This window comes from Notothenia rossii (genome assembly GCF_949606895.1).
Source record: "Notothenia rossii genome assembly, chromosome: 2".
Taxonomy (NCBI): Eukaryota; Metazoa; Chordata; class Actinopteri; order Perciformes; family Nototheniidae; genus Notothenia; species Notothenia rossii.
This window is the reverse complement of record NC_136904.1, coordinates 6886537-6906481: the sequence shown is the minus strand read 5'-3', so window position 1 is coordinate 6906481 and position 19945 is coordinate 6886537. Positions and strand designations below refer to the sequence as shown.

At 38.7% G+C, this 19945-nt stretch overlaps 1 protein-coding gene across 1 annotated transcript in view; it reads right to left on the bottom strand.

The window, feature by feature from the left end:
• Positions 1 to 19945, bottom strand: part of LOC307027962 (SH3 and multiple ankyrin repeat domains protein 2-like) — a 283457-nt gene that overhangs the window by 148761 nt on the left and 114751 nt on the right. The window contains exons 4-7 of the mRNA XM_079662656.1: positions 16276 to 16479; positions 13940 to 14011; positions 8921 to 9029; positions 1127 to 1278 (exon numbers count right to left, since the gene is read on the bottom strand). Coding sequence (XP_079518782.1) covers positions 1127 to 1278; positions 8921 to 9029; positions 13940 to 14011; positions 16276 to 16479 — 537 coding nt within the window. The remainder of the gene's footprint in view (positions 1 to 1126; positions 1279 to 8920; positions 9030 to 13939; positions 14012 to 16275; positions 16480 to 19945) is intronic.

Sequence of the window (19945 nt, the reverse complement as noted above, 5' to 3'; positions counted from 1 at the left end):
TGTGTGTGTGTGTGTGTGTGTGTGTGTGTGTGTGTGTGTGTGTGTGTGTGTGTGTGTGTGTGTGTGTGTGTGTGTGTGTGTGTGTGTGTGTGTGTGTGTGTGTGTGAGAGGGGATGGAAAGGCACCGAAAGAGGAAATATGAATTATTTAGCAAGAAGAGAATTGAGTCATCTGGTCTCCAAAGTGGAGGTTTTAAAGTAACTAAGAAATACTGTCCTAAATGGAATATGTTGGTGATGCCTACAGTACGTTTATAGCGCATAATAAACATACTTATAATGCATTTTAATCAGCTTATAGCAATGGTATAAACACTGAATTATATTCATAATGCTATAAAAAAGCATCATAATAAGTGCCATTGTACTTGTATTTCACTGACTTTAGAATAATGACATTTCTTTTAATTTACTTATAACAATGACCAAGTAAAATAACCTATAAGATTATTATTTATTTATTTACATTAAATTATATTACAACTATATTAACAATACACTTAGATCCTTGCAACAAAAAAAAACAACCTTGTACGTGACCTATCAGTCCTAAAAATAATTTATATTGTGGGATGATTATTAACATAGATTATTTATAATATGTACAAGTGCTTATAACTTTAATTACACAGTGCTATAGTTATATTTTAATGCATTTTGATACATTATTTTAGATGTAAGGGTCATAAAAAGTGTTTTTAATGAGATTTTTCATCATAATTAACTTTCATTCTAAAGTTTATTTTTCCAAGCAAATGTCACGAAGTACTTTAATCTGACAAAGTCCAACTCATTAAAATAACAAAGCTCACAAAACTTTAGAAAAATAATTGAAGATGAAACAAAAAATAAAAGGTAATTATTAACTTGTTCTTTCACAGAGAGTGCTGTGGGAAAGATTTAAAAGATACAAGTGATTTTGCTTCTTCTTATGTACTGACAGCTTGTTAACTTCACATCTCACCCTGTTGTTAGCTGACAGTTTGAACACATTAAAATGCTGCTCATTTTGTAGAAAGATACTACAAAGCATGATGATGGAAACTGCTTTGCAGAAGTTCCTGCACATGTGAGCAGGTGTAAGAAGTTTAAAACTGAGGATGAAAGACGTTGTATTTTATTTTTACCGTGAGTGTGACGTGGTTCTTGGAGCGAGCGGCTTTGTGCAGAGACGTCATGCCGTCTTTAGCTCTGAAGTCCAGGTGAGAGCCTCCATTCTTCAAAACCTTGATCATCTCCACCATGTTGTCCAGATGAGCGGCAAATGTCAGCGGACTCTCTAGAAAAATAAATCAAAGACAGAACATTTTTAATGATTTCATCGGTAGAAAAACAAGTATTAATGTTTTATATCAAGCTGTTTTAAAAGGCTTATTTTGTGAGTCCTGAAATCCAGAAATGAGTAACAATTTCACCACTAGAAATGGATACAGCATCATCAACAACCCCCATAACCACTGAAATATCTTCCAATTCAGCAACTTGTGCTAAATATGCAAATTGCAAGTTAGCATCTGCCAGATTCTAATTGTTAGGGACCCCTACATTATATTTCGAACATAACACTTTGGGGTACTCAACATTTCTAGGTTCACATTGCTTGCAAGTAGCTAACTATCTAAATTAGACGACTAAAAATCATCATGCCCAACATTAGCCACCTTTAGCTTAGCGGTGGTGACGTGAAGTCATGTGACCGTGCTGTAGTTCCTTTATAGCCCAACATTAGCCTCCTTTAGCTTAGCGGTGGTGACGTGAAGTCATGTGACTGTACTGTAGTTCCTTTATAGCCCAACATTAGCCACCTTTAGCTTAGCGGTGGTGAAGTGAAGTCATGTGACAGGGTTGTAGTTCCTTTATAGCCGAACATAAGCCACCTTTAGCTTAGCGGTGGTGAAGTGAAGTCATGTGACCGTGCTGTAGTTCCTTTATAGCCGAACATTAGCCACCTTTAGCTTAGTGTTGGTGACGTGAAGTCATGTGACCGTGCTGTAGTTCCTTTATAGCCCAACATTAGCCACCTTTAGCTTAGCAGTGGTGACGGTAAGTCATGTGACCGTGCTGTAGTTCCTTTATAGCCCAACATTAGCCACCTTTAGCTTAGCGGTGGTGACGTGAAGTCATGTGACCGTGCTGTAGTTCCTTTATAGCCCAACATTAGCCACCTTTAGCTTAGCGGTGGTGACGTGAAGCCATGTGACCATGCTGTAGTTCCTATAAAGTCCAACATTAGCTTTTTTCTTCAGAAATCATAAAGTGGTGTTAATATGTAGAGATTATCCTGCTGAACAAAATGTGTCCAATGAAATCTAATCCAATTGAAAAATCCCATTGAACCAGGGAGATGCTGCCTTCAGGGTCGGCTTATAGAAATACGTCATCACTGCACCAGGAGCCAAACAAATATTTGTGTTGCTAAGTGGGAGTCACAAGCTTACACATAAGCTGCACCTTAAACAGTGATCTGAATTTCCATAAGTAACACATCAGTATTCACACGACTGCACACGACTCCAGGGACTGACACAGAGGATGTGATGAGTTTGTTTTCTTTGGTACAAACCACCTGGGAAATGTTTGCTTTCATTTTCTATTTGCCTTGTTGAAGATCACACTGAATAATTTACAGGTGACATGTGAAGCACAGTGTGAGTAACATGATGCAGACAAGTAAAAAGCACTCTGTGTTTTATTTACTTAAGCAATTACACAAGGTGAGCCATGAGTTTTAATCCCAATGTACTGTAAAGGGCTTCTCGTTAGGGTAATCCAAATGCTCCAAATCCAAATAGCTGGTTGTGATTTCAGGCTATGAAAAAAATGGTTTGGTCCCCTATTGTCTTTCTAGCACCTGGCTAACATTAGACTCCCATTTCTGAAACACATCCCAATTACTTTATATTGGAGTGGGGCAGATACTCATTTTCAGTCTCTTCACGGCAGATATATAGTCGCCAATCAAGGTTAATTGAAGATATACAAGTCTGCCAAAATGAGCTCATATAAAAAGCTCCAAATAAAATGAATGAGTTTAGCCTTGAGAAGAAGCTCTAGCCTGCCCTTCATGAATGAATCTGATTAGGAGCAAGTAAGTGACAGAAAAAGGGAACTTAACTATAGGTTTTTGGGAGGAATTCACAGGTTTCACTTTCAGTACATGTCCATATTCATGTTTATATAGTTTATTGTTTTGCAGATGATACACAGCACAGAATGAGGCTGACTTGTTTGAAGCCTGCACCTAAATACGTTTTAAATTCACAGTTTTATAGAAAAAAACAAGCTCACAATGAAAATGAATTCAATATTGATGTCAACTTATTCAGACATGTAAAATGAAAAGGATCTCGTCATCTTGCCCTGATGTAAACCGTCTGATTAAAGAAGGTCAAGTGTTTGACACAACTAATTAGAGTAATACAAACTTCACTGTAATTAAGACCTCTTTACAAATGTCAATCTTAATGAGATCTTCCACTCAGAGATAATTAATGTGTCCTAATTTTCCGTAGAAATAAACAGATTTTATTTTCAGTTTGCTGTTGTTATACAATAAATCAACACAGATCAGTTTAGTATTCACATGTTGTACGAGAATATGTCAGATAGAGCTTCAACAGGAGAACACAGACATGAAGTAAACACTAAAGGGAACAACAGAAGAAGAAGAAGAAGAAGAAGAAGAAGAAGAAGAAGAAGAAGAAGAAGAAGAAGTAAAAACTAAAGGGAACAACAGAAGAAGACAGACAGGAAGTAAACACTAAAGGGAACAACAGAAGAAGAAGAAGAAGAAGAAGAAGAAGAAGAAGAAGAAGAAGAAGAAGAAGAAGAAGAAGAAGAAGAAGTAAAAACTAAAGGGAACAACAGAAGAAGACAGACAGGAAGTAAACACTAAAGGGAACAGCAGAAGAAGAAGAAGAAGAAGAAGAAGAAGAAGAAGAAGAAGAAGAAGAAGAAGAAGAAGAAGAAGAAGAAGAAAAAGCTAAAGGGAACAACAGAAGAAGACAGACGGGAAGTAAACACTAAAGGGAACAGCAGAAGAAGACAGACATGAAGTAAACACTAAAGGGAACAACAGAAGAAGACAGACGGGAAGTAAACACTAAAGGGAACAACAGAAGAAGACAGACAGGAAGTAAACACTAAAGGGAACAGAAGAAGACAGACAGGAATTAAACACTAAAGGGAACAACAGAAGAAGACAGACATGAAGTAAGCACTAAAGGGAACAACAGAAGAAGACAGATGAGAAGTAAACACTAAAGGGAACAGCAGAAGAAGACAGACAGGAAGTAAACACTAAAGGGAACAACAGAAGAAGACAGACAGGAAGTAAACACTAAAGGGAACAGCAGAAGAAGACAGACAGGAAGTAAACACTAACAGGAATACGGAATTGGCTCTGTCAGTGTTTAAAGACTGGTTAATGGAGCATAAACCATGAACAGACTTGGACAGTTACAGAAAACCTTGATCAGTGCTGCCATTCATCTTAAGTTGCGTTGCTGTCGCCTCACTTGGTATTGAATATTTTCTTCTTAACCGAAGCTAAACAATCATTTTGAACTCATTGAAATCATTCCCAATAAATAGTGAGTCAAGTAGTTGGTTTATTCAGTCGCCTCGTTGCACCTGTTCTTTTACAGAATAGCTGTTTAACAAGAGTGCTAATTTCCCCTTCAGCAATAAGACGTTTATTTAACAAAAGCTCTCGAAGCCCATTAAGATAACTCCGACTCCCTGCTTAATAATGCTTTCTCCTCTCTGCCTCACCTTCATCTCCCCTCAACAGACATTTGTATTCTGGGCAAACTCTGTCCACTCAATACTGGCTGAGTTAAGAGCAGCCACACCGCAGAGATACCCTTGACATATTCATTATCATGAATACACATAATTGTCCACCTCAGGTACAACAGTGCTGGTAAACAATGATTATATTATTATTATAATTATAATGTGCTTTTAAATACATGCCGATATAGATAAGTGGTCAAATAAAGTGGTAAAGTGTTTTTAAATCAAGGAAAGGCAATCCCTTCTACCGGCACACGAAGGATTCTCGTACTAAAAAATACTTTTCACAGAAAGGATGATTTAATGAAACACCAGGCAGATCACTTTTCTGTCTCCAGTCCTCTGGTTGATTAGTTTCCTATTAGTGGACGAGGACTTCAGCAGGCATTGCTATAACAAGGATTTATTTTCAATCTGACTGTAATGGATCTCTGATCACATTGAACATGGTAATCATCCAAAACTCAGTGGAGTGGTGAAGTGATGAAGTATTACTGTAGTACAACCTGGAAGTTAGCATCACAAGGGCTCCCTCCACAATATGCCAAATGGGATTTTTACATTGCGGATTATTGCAGAAAATAATATCTGTGTAAAAGAAGCTTTTATTTTACTCCACCTTATGATTTTTGTATTAATCAGCTAAATTGCACAGTTAAAAAGGGTTTGGCTGCTGATGGTGATCTAAGTCCTAATTGGAAAAATATATATTGAAGGAAAATTAGCTGATGTGCTAAAATTATAGCATTTCCCATTGCATTTAAAATATGAAACAAAAAACATATCAAGATAACAAGCAGTAAAACGATAAGAGATTATAACTCAAACTGCCTGATCAAAGCTCATTGATAACTCAGATAAATTCACTGACCTCCCTACTTAAAACAAGCTTTTACGATACTCCACATATTAATACCACTTTATGATTTTTGAAGTAACAAGCTAACGTGAGGTTATAAAGGAACTACAGCACGGTCACATGACTTCACGTCACCACCGCTAAGCTAAAGGCAACGTGGTTAAGTGTTATTTCGACACTCGTTAGCAATCGACGATTTGAAATTCACCAGTGGGGTATTTCGTGGAATAAAAATCTCTTCATCTTGTGTTAACCACATACCTTATTTCAGTCTAAAAACCACAATCACATTGAAAAACACATTGACTTCCAGACCAGATACAGGAAGTGGTGACTAATGCTGACTCATTTCTGGGTTTAAGGACTTATTGCTGCTCCACTCAACAACATGGCTGTTTTCCCTGCCACAGATGGGCAGGATATCAAACAGGTGCAAACATCCAGCTGCTTCCACACAGAGTGTTTCATCCTCTGGGCCACTGTGAAGGCTTGTGTTTGTGCCGAGTATCTTCCAAGAGTCAACATGTGAGTCGTGTACCAGGTACTCCTGAGAGTGTGTGTTCAGTCAGAGTAAACAGAGTAGCTGTAGACCTGGCTCCATGTTTTTACACACAAACACACCGGGGGGCAGTCAGTGCCCGGAGTAATGAGCTGCATCCTAACGTCAATGTGTTCTCAACACAACTCTATTGCTCCATAAACACAAAGCGAGCAGCTGCTCAGTGCTATGCATAATAGTTATAAGTCCTCCTCGGCACACTCGTAGAATAAGATTCCTACGCCCGGGGAGAATGCAACCAGGCAAGAAGAATCACTTATTATCTCCAAACATGCACATCCACTCACTTGTAATCTTGATTTAATTTGCTGTGGAGCTTGGTGTGAACATCAGATTTCATTGCTAGCTGCTTAACAGGAGCCTAATAAAAGAGAGAGCTTTTGCACGTTTGGTTATTAAAAATCATTCTGGATAAAGATTGGACAAGTGTTATTGGATAAGAATCCTAATACTCTATTTATCCTGCAGGTAATTAGTATGGAAGAGGATTAGGGCCACACAAAAAGACATCTTTGGGGACGTGAAATGTGCACATTATACTAAAATATATAACAGGTTTATTCGTTGTATACAGTTGTGTATTAGTATTAATCAGTTTTGATGCTGAATTGCACAGTTACAGATGGGTTTGGCTGCTGATAGTGATCTAAGTCCTAATTGGAGAAAATATATATTGAAGGAAAATTAGCTGATCAGCTAAAATCATAGCTTTTCCATTGCATTTAATATATATATAAAAATAAAAAACATAACAAGATAAACAGGCAGTAAAACGATGAGAAACATGAAACTGGTTAAATTATAACTGCCTGACCAAAGCTGATCGATAGCTCACATGAATCCACTGACCTCACAGTCAATTTCACAGAGACTATTGCTTCAGGAAAAAACTGTTGTTCGCGGTTTACAAAAGTTTGAGTACCAACATTTTCAATTTAGCTGGATTGTATCTGTAAATAAGAATTCATTTCAAGTGCAGATATCTGAAACCACGACCTAAAACCAAACCATACTCCAAAAAAAGGGAAAAGTGACACATTTTTGGTGATTTTGGAGGAACTGACTGGAAACTTTGCAGGTTCATTCTGTTCCTTTTAACAGAAAGCTTTTCCAGGACGTATATTATATACTGTCCAGTCAGGTCTCAATATATCTAACACCCCAAAGAAAAGAGCTCACACTCTCCATTATCTGAGCAGGAAATCATGGCAGGAGACGGGTGTTGTGTTGCAGGCAGAGAGTGTGAACAGTAAATTGCAAGAACAAAATAATATGTATTGCAGCTCTTTTCATAGGTGGGTGTTTTTTGTTGTTGCTGTGTGTTAGGCTCGAGCACAAGTTCTAAAAGGTCCGATTGAACTAGGTTATTTTCGGAAACAACAACTGTATTTGTGCGTGTGACTCAGGTGGGTTTTCTGTTTAATTTCAGGTTCGAAATGTACCTATGACGGCTTCTAAAAGACAATCAATTGCTGCCTCTGCTCTGGAAATGACAACCATCTGTCTCTTATTCCCTGTTTACCCACACACATTACAAGTAATTCTACGTTGATCCAAACCAACCAGTGGCCACAATGTGAGAAGACCAACCTCAGAATCAAGGAGGACATTTGCAAGGAGTGTGAATGGAAAAACTGTTTGAGATAAATGGGGTTTATTGATGGTCTTACTGGGAAATATCTTAGAAACTGATAAAAAGCTGATGTGTGGTTCAGGCTGCGCAATAATTGTGTCTGTTACTATGGTTACTGGTCCAAATTACGCCATCAAAGCCATCAAGAGTGAAAAGCTACGTCTTATTAAGGCTTGTCGTACGATAATTGCAATTTCATAGGAAATACCGACTTCCAGGAACAACAAGGTTCACAAACTCTCGTATGATATTGGGTGATGCTGTCGGAAAATCATGAAAAAAGGAAAAACTAGAAAATCATTGTGTCATCATCATGGCAAACAAGAATGTAATTGGACCAAATATTTGGCAGAAATTGGGATTATTTATGGTAGCAGCTGATTATGAATGCAGATGGTGTATGATAGGGGTATTCAACACAAATTGAACGAGGTCCAGTTAGAGAAAATCTCCACATGTAAAGGTCCGGAACATCAAAATGTCTAACTTGCTTTATGAGTTAGTGTGAGATGTATTGAAGTAGCCTGTAGCTTTATCAACAACCGACTGCCAATCAAATAAAGAAAGTACAATTAAAAAACAACAATATTTATTGTCAATTAACATTGAACTATACAGATATACAATAAATACTGTGGATATGTGTAATGTTCCTCTCGGGCTGCATTTAAAAATAAAATAGAGAAAATAAATAAAATAGCTTTTGAAAATATGTGCATCTTAAAAGTGCTTCATTTTAGATACATGAAATAAAATGTAGCAGCAGCTTGAGTTTCTTTTTTTCTTTGTTAACCGTTTCACGTCATGACTTAACAGTTTCAGCCGATTATAGAACAATATCAGTCTTTCTTTACACATCATAACGATTGAACAGTTTTAAAGTTTCTCTTTCTTTCCCTCTTATATTCCAGACCGTGGTTCGCCTGTTAGTGAACTATGGTGTAGGACATCTGCAGATATCCACCGAATCCAAACTCACAGCTACCTCTACTTTTTAGAAGTAAAATGTACCATTGGTTTTCAGCTTGATAGGTCTTGGTGTGTTTGGTGTTTGTGCTTGAGTGCTGCCTTACCACCAGTCTCACTGTCATGGTAGTTTGGATCGAAGCCTCTCTCCAGCAGCTTCAACACTTTGTCCACCTGATTATGTTGGATGAGGTCCATGAACTTCCTCAGATTGGCCTGTGCAACCAGAGAAAAGAAAGAGCTATTACACTGAGAAGAAGGAACAAATGGTGGTGGGAGTGAGAGATGAAAAAAGGCAGGAAGACGAGAATAGAAGTTGCCAAATAAGAAAGGGTAGAGGGTCAAATATAAGTGAGACTGAAAAGTGTACATGTAACGGAATACATTGAGAAACTGAGGGAGACTTATGGGTGAAGATAGAGGAATAAAAGGCGAGTGAAAGCATGAAGCAGAGGAGGGCAAGGTGACAGGATTCAGAGCTGAGTTCGATGGCTGCTCCTTTCTGTTCCCGTCTGCTTTCTTTCCAGGCCACATGATAAAAATAGATAACAGAGCAGCTCCCCGAAGGAGAGCAGAAAACGAGGAATAAAGAGTGAGATAGCAGGAGAAAAGAATGGGAAGCAGAAATAAAAGAATAGACTGAGAAGAGAGGCACGTAATAAATGAGTAAAAAGGCAAGGACACGGGGTGGGAGAAGAATAACATACGAAGGGATGTCCTCTTCCCACCGTCCCATTGTGGTGCCCCAGATCCACGTGAATCAGCCAATACACAGGAGAAGATATTCATTTCTTATTATCTTTTTAGTTTCTAGCCTTGTACAGCTGTGTTGCACCCGTTCAGGGTCATTTTTGGGAGTATTTTAAAAGTGTTTGAATATGCAAGAACTGAAGAAAGTATTCCCAGTAGAACCTCAAAACAGGAAAGTAAAATTAAAATGCTCAAAACATCATTTTTGTCAGTGAGATGACTTATCATTGTACCTGGGTCTCAATAAAAGGCTTAATGATATCCTTTCTAAGTAACAGTGGTCAATTCTGAAATGCTTTTTAATATAGAAAAGGGGTTCTGAGAGATTGCACAACACTTTATGCAAACAGCAAACAATAAGTCAATGTATTTTCTGGAACTCTGACTTTGTTTCCAGTTTGTAATTCTGGGCATTGTTTAAAGCTAACATTGTCTTAGAAACTTAAAATTATCGGAAAATAGGTCAGGATTTATTTAACCAATAATATATGCCGAACCTTTTTTTTTTTATATCCTATCACTTCAAAGACATCCATGCTTAGAGGATCTTCATTGCTTTCTAGAGTTTCATATCATTGATATCAAGACAGCAGTAAGTCGAAACACCATTTGTCACAGACTGAAAACCCACTTCAATGCCCCTTGGCCAATACAACAAACCCCCAAACTCTCTAGGAAATGTAGCAATTAAACAAATTGGATTTATAGCGAAAGTACCAGCAGGATTCTTGCTTTTGAGTTTGTTTCTGGATGGTTGATTGCACGTATTGTAAATAGGTTTGGTTAAAAGGGTCAGTTAAATGGAATAAATGTAAGTATGTCAATAGCCTGGTCCCAGACTTCTTAATATCGCTGATCATGACAAAATACCAGCCCCCAAAGTGATAACGGCTAACATATCATCAGCAGATTAAATGACCGTTATCTGTTCTTAACAGAAGTATAGATCTTATAGTTGTCAGAGTAGACCGTTATCATCTATAGGTAAGCTGTATCAACGCAGGAAGGATAAAAAGTATTATGCGATGACCTCTAGTGGCCGTTATTAAGTATGACAGGAGCAAAGGAGAAATTAAGATACACTTTCAGATTTTAACCAAAACAAGGATGTCATTCTGAACTAACCCAAGTAGTTTATTGGCCTCAACCTTAACACATTGTTTTGTTTCAATGCACAGTTTTAATCAGAAACATTTCACTTTCACAACATGAAGGTATTCAAACATCTGAAGCATTTTGTTGGTAGAAATAACAACCTTGTTTAATTGAACTTAATAAGCTGATCAATTCTGAAATTGTTGTTGAAATACAGATGCAAAAACAAACTAAAGCTTGACTACTGATCCTTTGTATAGCCAATAGCAATCCACCAACTATTATAAGGTATTACAAGCTTAACATTTATTGTTTTTATTGGTTTAACACTTGTGGTTTTATACCTGAATTTCTTTTTATACCTGATGATCATTGTGTAATAGTTTAATGAAATCAGTGTCTGTTTAGATAACAGCCAAGATGAGTCACTGCCGGTTCAATATCTGGAAATGTCAGGGGTTCACGTACATGGCCCTGCGTTCCAAAGCAATGTTTTATTTAATCTAGCTGATATGTCCTCTGTGTGTGTGTGTGTATATGTGTGTGTGTGTGTGTGTGTGTGTGTCTGCAGGCCTAGTGAATAAGAGTCTGTAGGACGAAGCTTCCACTCTCTCTCCTCTTCTCTCCCTCTACCTCTCTCTTTCTGCTGAAACAGGTTGAGAGGATGGCTGTTGATTGGCAGTCTCAGCGTGAGTTTGAGCCAACCACTGAGCTCCAGACTGCAAAGCACAGACATTTAGCTCAAAAAAGCTGGGTCAGGCCAAAACAAATAAGAAAGAAAGGACTCAGCGTCAGAAGTTGGACTTTTGGCTTCTGCTCGTGTTCGCCATCTCACCGCTCCACATTCATAACAACTTATTTGCCCTTTTCATTTTTCGTTTTGCAGTCCTCTCTGTAGATTTAGAGCAGCTGTCAGACAGTTTCCCAGTGAGCCGCTGACAGAGAGCTGCCAGAGTCACTTATGCTTTGGCTGCAGGATTACAGCAGCCATGGGACAGGAGCCCAGAACTAGCCTTACACAACGAAGAGGAGGCTAATAATCTTCTGTTCACTGTAGAGATGTACTTCATGTGGGAGAAACAGAGCAAAGGGAGGAGCCTTCTGTCGGGGCTGGCAGGAAAAAGAGACACTTCTTCTGAGCAGCCTTACATATATCATCAAAGAGGAACAGAAAACTGAAAATAAGCCCAAATTGGCAGGTAAGCTACACTGAGCTTGCAGTGTTTTCCCACCCATCACACACTTCAAGCTGCCAAGAATGAAGGCAAACAGACACAAACTGCCTCTTTTCCCCAATCATCCAAAGAAGCTGCTTAATATTTAAAGGTGACCTACCATGCAAAATGCACTTTTGTACGTCTTTGATACATGAATATGTGTCCCCGGTGTTCCAGGGAACTCACCAAGTGTCAGAAAACACAACCCTCTCTATTTCCCTCCATACCCAAATCTCTTAAAAAGGGGCTGCAACGGATCTGATACAGACTGATCCAGATTTGAACACTTCTATGACGTCACAGAAGTGGCGCTACGGCTATTGGGCCAACTCCACCAATCAGGAGGAGACAGCCACGGACATTGCCGTTGGAAAGCGCTGGAGACGCTGTAGTACATATACCAAGCCTCTAGGTGGTGCTGTTCTCACAGAATCAGCCCATGCAAAGACAGTGTTAAATTGAGCGAAATGAGGAATGGCTAAAATGCATGATCTGTTTGGTATTTTGAAAAATAAAAAGTATAAATATGCCTTATATAGGTATGGTCCTACACTATATTATTCAAATATAGCATGATAGATCCGCAATCTGTGCGTTTTATTACATTTTTGCACCTCCAGTGTGAAAAGTTATTACTGTGGAGGTTTAACAATGCAATTCCCAGTCAGGCAGATGTGGGCGGCACTGTGACATCCTTTTCTTTCATTTCAATGTCTCCGCTGCTCATGCTCTCTCGACTTTTTCCCTTAACAGTGTGGAGAGAGGCAGAGTCTATAGCTTAGATAAGAAAAGATAGAATAAGATAAGACAGGATAAGAAAAGATAAATCCCCATTGGGAAATTCAGAGCCTCCGCACAACTTCTGTTAGCGATATTCAGTTTTTATGCTCCGTAGTATAAACGTAAATGAAATCCCTGAAAAGTGGCTTGAATTGAATCAAATCTTCTTCTAATTTGTTTTAAATTCAGGATTGCATTGCTTCTTGTCGCAGATGATGTGGTTCTGTTGGATTCAGCACTCGTTGGGTCGGTTCGAGGATCAGCACTAAATCTAAATCTGAGGACATGGTTGTTAAGATCTCTGTTACACATGGCACACGGTAGAAACAACCCCAAAACTGACCGTGACTGACAGGGAGACAGGAACAACAAACAATGAACTGACAGGGGAACACAGGGAAAGACTAAATACAGAGAGGGGTAATCACGGGACGAGAAACAGCTGGGCAAGGGAGGCAGAAACACAAGGGCAACAGGTGAGCACAATGAGACAATCAGACACAGGAGGAAAACAAGAGACAGGGAGAACAGAACAGCAAAACAAAACCCATTACCAGACAGACAACACTACAACCGTGACATAACACCAAGATCGTGACAATGGTTCCCAGCAGGAAAGAGATGGACTGTCCTCTCCGAGTTGGGAATGAGTTCTAACCCCATGAAGGAGTTCAAGTCTTGTATTTGAGTGAGTGGAGCGTGAGATGGGCCGGAGAAAGCTGAGCCAGAAGGTAAAGCTCTCAATCTCGCGGTCCGTCTTCATCCCTACTCTCACTTATGTTCATGAAGTTTGGGTCATGACCGAAAGAACAAGAAGAAGTTCAGTCATCCGGGAGGTCTCTACTACGACTCCGGATAAGCGGTTGACGACGGATTTAAACGCCCTTTTATTTTTCATTTATTTTGCACCTTATCTCAATGCTTTTTATGTTTTGTGCTGATCGCTCTGAACTGCCTTGTTGATGAAGTGTCCAGTAAACAGTGTCATAGATTACTTGTAATACCTTTGGCATTTTTCTTTTCTTTTAAATTTTACTGTCTAAGATCGCCAACATTGTCTGTAAACAGATTTGATATTGTATAATACAAGCTTTTTGTTTGAGATGGAAAAAACATGTCTAGGTAAAGTGGTGTCTTTGCAAAAGCTGGCACTCATTGTGTGATGAGTCATTTGTCATTAGTCTCTGAGAACTTGCTTTTAAAGGAACTACACACACTGGCCACAAACAAGATTAAAGGTTCACTACTTGGTGAGTTTTCTTCACTAAAGGATCAAACTCTTACCTTTGTGTGAAGTTTGGCAATTTGTTTCTCGTCCACATCGGGTTGCTTGTAGACTCTGCTCTTGTAGCGGAACTGTTGAGCAAACAGCAACTTATTAATAAAATAAATATGGGTCCAACAGAGATTACAATAAGGCTGATTATTTTACTCCTCTGGGTGCGTGTTGAAAGATATTTTCCATACATATTGAGGATTGCTAGGGGATCAACATGTGTCCTCTTCATGGCACATTCATTTATTTTACTACCCTCAATGACTTTCCATCTTTGAGGGTGTTTGGGGAATGTATAATGAAAAGATATTTCGTTTGTCAATATTTGATGGATCATTTCACTTATTTTATATTTTAACATGACTTTAACGGCTTTCCCGCAGGTAGGGATCCAGAATTGTTCGTCCTTCAGAAAGCTTTCACTTTTTAAAACCAACAGACCTGAATATTAACCGATGAAAAACACAAATCAATTTTAGATAAATAAAACAAAACAGTGTTTGCCAAGTGGACACCGGATAAAGAGCTACATTTTGCTTAGAGGGAACTTTGGGATTTTCGCAGACCATTGACATGAACAAAAGCTATATGGCTCACTGCAGGAGAGGGGAAACCGCAAAAAGGTCCCCTTTGGAAATGAAGTACCAGATCCAACATAGGTTTAGATCATTTTAAGACGCTTTAGGTTACAAGATATATCTACCTCTAATACAAGCTATATTTACACTCAACTGATATATTGACTTAATTCATATCAGATTATTAAGTGAGAGACTAATCATTATTTTGAGAAATGGAACAAATCCTGGTGTACAATCAAATAATATTGACATGAGTTTGGACATATGTATTAATTAGGGATGCACCGAATATTCGGCCGCCGAAAATTATCGGCCGAAAATGGTTAAAAAGGCTCTTTCGGCCGAAAGGGTTTTAGCACCGAAAAAATATCACCGAATGTCAGAGAACAGGGTTACGTTGGTAAGCTAACGTGTGGTTGTGATGACGTAATCAAAACGCGGCGACAAGCACGGCGCGCGACCATGCTCGCGGCTGGCTCACAGCCAACATGTCTGCCGCTTGGAGAGATTTAAAAATATCAGAGAAAGAGGCGCGGATTGCGATTTGTAAAATGTGTTCAGCTGACATTTCTCGAGGGGGTGTAACTGCAAAGACTTTCACCACTTCGGGATTACTCCACCACTTGAAATCCAAACACCCGGACAAATATGCGAAGTATGATCAAATCACAAGCACTGACAGCGAGAGACTGTTCAGCGCTGCCTCTCATGTGCTTGATGAGAAGAGGAACAGACTTATGGCTGATAAAGCAGAGAAGCTACTGTTCATTAAAAAGAACCTCCCACTTTTCCTTCATAAGTAGACAAGGCTGGTTTATCTTAAGCTTATCTAGTTCTACATGTCTACTACTCTATACCCACTTTCCTGAACAATTTTCATTGTGAGTTATAATTCACCATCTCAGGTTATCATTAGGGGGAAATGACAGCAGCACAGTGCTCAATATATTGTACTTTCGGTATCTAAATGATACTATGTCGTTTACATTGCCCATGAGGACAGACCACCTTATTTGCAGATTCTTGAAATTGTAATTTAATTTGTAATTGATTGTGGATTTTGTATCCAGTTTTCACTTTATGTATCTTTATACAATGTTTACTACTTTGCTTATGAGGACAGACAGCCTTATTTACAGAGTCTTGAAATTCAATTGTAATTTCATTTGTAAATAGTTACATTCATGTGGATTTATCCAGTTTGCACATTTGTATGCATGCACTTATAGGTGCATTTGTTGTTGTTTAAGGCCTGGCTGTTACAGTCTTTATTTACACTATTTAGTTGTGGGCCTACTGGCCTAGATGTTTATGTAGTTTTAAAGCACCTTGGCTTTGTTCTGAATGCACTTTGTTGTAGTTATCCTACAGAGAAAAGAAAATGGACTTGACATGGAATTAATTTACTGTATGCATTCAAAAGTGCTGAATAAATGTTTTATGGACCCATACTAGTGATTATTATTTAAGTTAAGTTTTGCCATAATCATGTCTTTTTCCATAATCAGGCAGCTGAACAACATTGGTAAAAAATGTATACATTATATATATTTCTATTAATCATTTTCGGCCTTTCGGCATTCGGTTTTCGGCCAACTGTTTCCTATTTTCGGTATCGGTTTCGGCCAAGAATTTCCCATTCGGTGCACCCCTAGTATTAATGTATGTAAAGTAGTTTATGCAACAAGTCACTTTGCATTTTTGAGTATATTTGATTCTTTCACTACTAACTTGAGGAATAATCCAACTGGTCAATAGTTTACCTCCAGGGATGAGACCCCCTTGGTGATTGGCTGAGGGTACTCTCTGAAAACGCGCTCTTCTTCCAGGAACTTCCCGTCCCTCCCATTGCTGGCCGGCTGGAAAAGCCCATAGTTGAGCACGTCTTTGAGGCTCTGATTCAGCGTGCACAGGATCCGCTGCTTTGCAACCCAAACGGTCGCATCCGGGTTGAACCGCATGCATTTCTGAATAGGAGAAAGGATGGAAAGACAAATTGATCAAACGGAAATGGCTTGAGTGTTGGCTGACAGTCTGTACAGTCACCACAAAGGAAAGAAAAATACTTAATTGGGAACTGGACTTTCAGACTGTGATTGACGGATACAAATGGTTGGGTTGTAAGAGCAAATAATGGATCCTGTAAGTCAATATATTGACTTACTATCTCAATATATTGACTTATATATATATTTTTTTATTATGTATTATGTCAATTATGTCAAATCCAGAATAAGGCACATACACATCAATGTTCATCATATAAGCGGTACAGGTTCATATCAAGGTACACAAATTAACCATCAACCAGTTGTTAATCAACATGCATATTAGCAGTATATTGGCTCTTTATTAGTCATTATAAAACACTTATTAATGCCTTATTCTACTATATGCATGTTAATTAACAACTAGTTGATTGTGAATGTGTGTACCTTAATATGAAGTTGTATCGCTTATATGATGAACATTTATGTGTATGTGCCTTATTCTGTAATTTACATAATTGTTTCAAAAAAATATATATATATAACTCAATATATTGAGATAGCTAACTCAATATATTGAGATAGCTAAGTCAATATATTGAGATAGCTAAGTCAATATATTGAGATAGTAAGTCAATATATTGACTTACAGGATTTTTTTTTATTTTCCCGTGGCGCAAACAGGCTTCCATAGTAGTTCAGAGGGATTGAAATTGGTGCTTTAATAACACAAACCCTGTCCCAGTTACTACAAATAAACCACGTAACCCTGCCAAGCCTTTTGATTGTTTATTGTCACCGTGCAACATGCTGAACAGGGCCACTGCGCTCACTGAGGATGTAATTGACACGACCCCTTGCGCCCCCTTGTCCTTCCCAATCCAATCCTGTCTGCAGGGAAAAAACACACAATGCAGAATTTCTGTCCCCGGTCTGATTCAGCGAGGATTATGGGCTCTGTGCCGTGGCATTTGGGAAGTGTGTGTTCGTGTTTACAGCAGGACGCGCTGCTCAGCCGGTGATAGCAGTCCTGCGTCGGTGATAAAGGCTGAAGGGATGAGCCGTCTGTGAACTCTTCGTAATCCTCCCGCCTGGCGACGAGTGGCACAGGAGGGGAGAGGAAGGGAGGATGAAGGTTGAAGGTATACAGAAGCAGATGTCTGGCATCTGGCAGGGCTGTTCAGACTGATAGGGTCTTCCTGCTGGTTTATAACAGTGGCACATTTCCATAAGCTGCAGCTCAACTTATATAATGTGTATGACGTTTTTTTTGTATTAGTCAATTTATTGAACATGTCAGAAACAAAAGAAACAACAATAATAATTCTAATAATAATTACAACAAAGAAAAGCACAAAAAAAAAAGAGAAATTAAATAGAAATGATCAAATAGTCTCCGTCATGTTCAACGGGGGCAAGAAGAAGCTTATAAACGTTTCTGGTCCCCCTCAAGCGTACATTTATCTTGAAAATAAAACATTAGGTCATCATCATCAGCATCTGTGATATTGGATTCATTGTTTTAAACAGATACATTTCTTTGTACAAAACAACCAAAAATAAATAACTTTTGACAAGAAATAACAAGCATGAGTTCACAGGTCCTGCTCAGAACCATTCAGGATTTGGTTTCTAAATAATAGTTTTAGCTTAGATAAAGTTGCACAGTATTTCAGCTCATCATTACAGTTATTCCACGGATCAACACCTTTTGTTTTGATGCAATGAAGTTTGGGAATTTGTTCGTAAGTTTGCAAAGTACTGGAGTCAAATTGAAATAGAGTAGAGGCTATGATAATGGCACATGTGTGCAGAGGGATCAAAGATGACTCCAACCCAAGACCCAAGGGAGCACCTGCAAAGGTCTTTGGTATTATTTGTAAAGTTTGTTATCAATAGAGCGTGAACACATGACCTATGAGCAATTTCTTATGGGAATAAGACCTAGGAAGAACCATCTTAGGTCTGAACTTTCCTGGTACATTTGTCCAGTTTAACCATTGAGTTTATTTTCCATTGTGATAAAACACATCTCTGTTGAAATTGTCCAGTTGTGGGCGATTTAATGTAAACTTTAAGCAATTAGCTGTTAGCATACGGCAGAAAGGTTTTACTTGGCTAATGCTAATACAGGTTGTACTGAACTACACTACGATATGTTTAAGCTATTTTCAAATTTGATATTCAATATTGTGTTTGGTGACAAACTTAAATAGATACTGAGTTGTACTAACAGTGATTCAAAATAGAGATTACAAAGAACAGTGACCTGTTTATCTCTTAACTTCTTAATTTTAACACATTATTACAAATACTAATTCCAAGATCTTTTTTGTAATCAAAGCAAATATTTAAATAACATAAAATAAATTATTTCCTGATAACATGAATTGTGTGTTTTTAATGCAAATAACCACTATGGATGATAAAAACAACGGAAAAGAGAAACATTACGAACTTCGTGACATTACACACTTACTTTGGGACAGTCCAAACTTATTTCTGGGACAGTTTCAGGACTTTGGTAAAATAAATAAGTCTGAAGCCCTGCATTTCTAAATTCTGTCCTACTTCTTGGATACCATAGGTCAGTGACCACCAACTGGCGGTCCGCGGAGCACATCCGGCCCGCCAGACATTCTCATCCGGCCCGCACGACGGGGGTGACTGTGGCGTTGGCGGAGTGGTTACTGCGTTCGCCCCCCACCCTTTTTTTTTTACAACGTCTCGTGAGTAAGGTGCAGCACCGGAGTCCAACAGAGAGGCAGCAGCTGCGGGACAGTAGACTGCGTACTGCGAAACCTTCCCTGCCTTGAAGAAGAAGTGATCCTTGTTGTGAAGAGTCTGCTTTGTGCGCTCCGTACCACAGCAGTATGCCCGCTGCGACAGAGTCCAACAGAGAGGCAGGAGCGGCGGGACAGTAGCCTAGAAGCAGGGTTGGGTTGTAACCATACTGTATATATAAAGGTTGTAACGGAATATGTAACGGCGTTACGTGTCTGTGAGCGAGAGAGATGGTGTCTGTGAGGCCCCGCCCCCGCACGCAAATGAGAGAGAGATCTCTTTTAAAATATATTGAAAGTTAGAAACGGAGATGGTTAGATAAAATGTGCAAGATAACGTTTATGTAGCATTTATTTATTGTCGAAATTATGACATTTCATAACGGGATCAAATCAAAGTGAATGGCCTGCTGCTGCTGAATGCATGGGGCAAGTGACTGGAAACAGTTTTAAAAGTTATTACATCGTTTCAGATAGATTTCAAAGCACCAAGGACACCTTACAATTCATAACATATTCCAAGGAAAGGTTTTAAGACAGTACAAAGAATGCAGTCCGGGTGATGTTTTTTATGTGGGGTGCAGATGAGAGGGAGCTGTCCAGAATGACACCAAGATGTTGTGTTTGAGTTCTTGATAAGCCATTAAAACAGTAAAATAAGG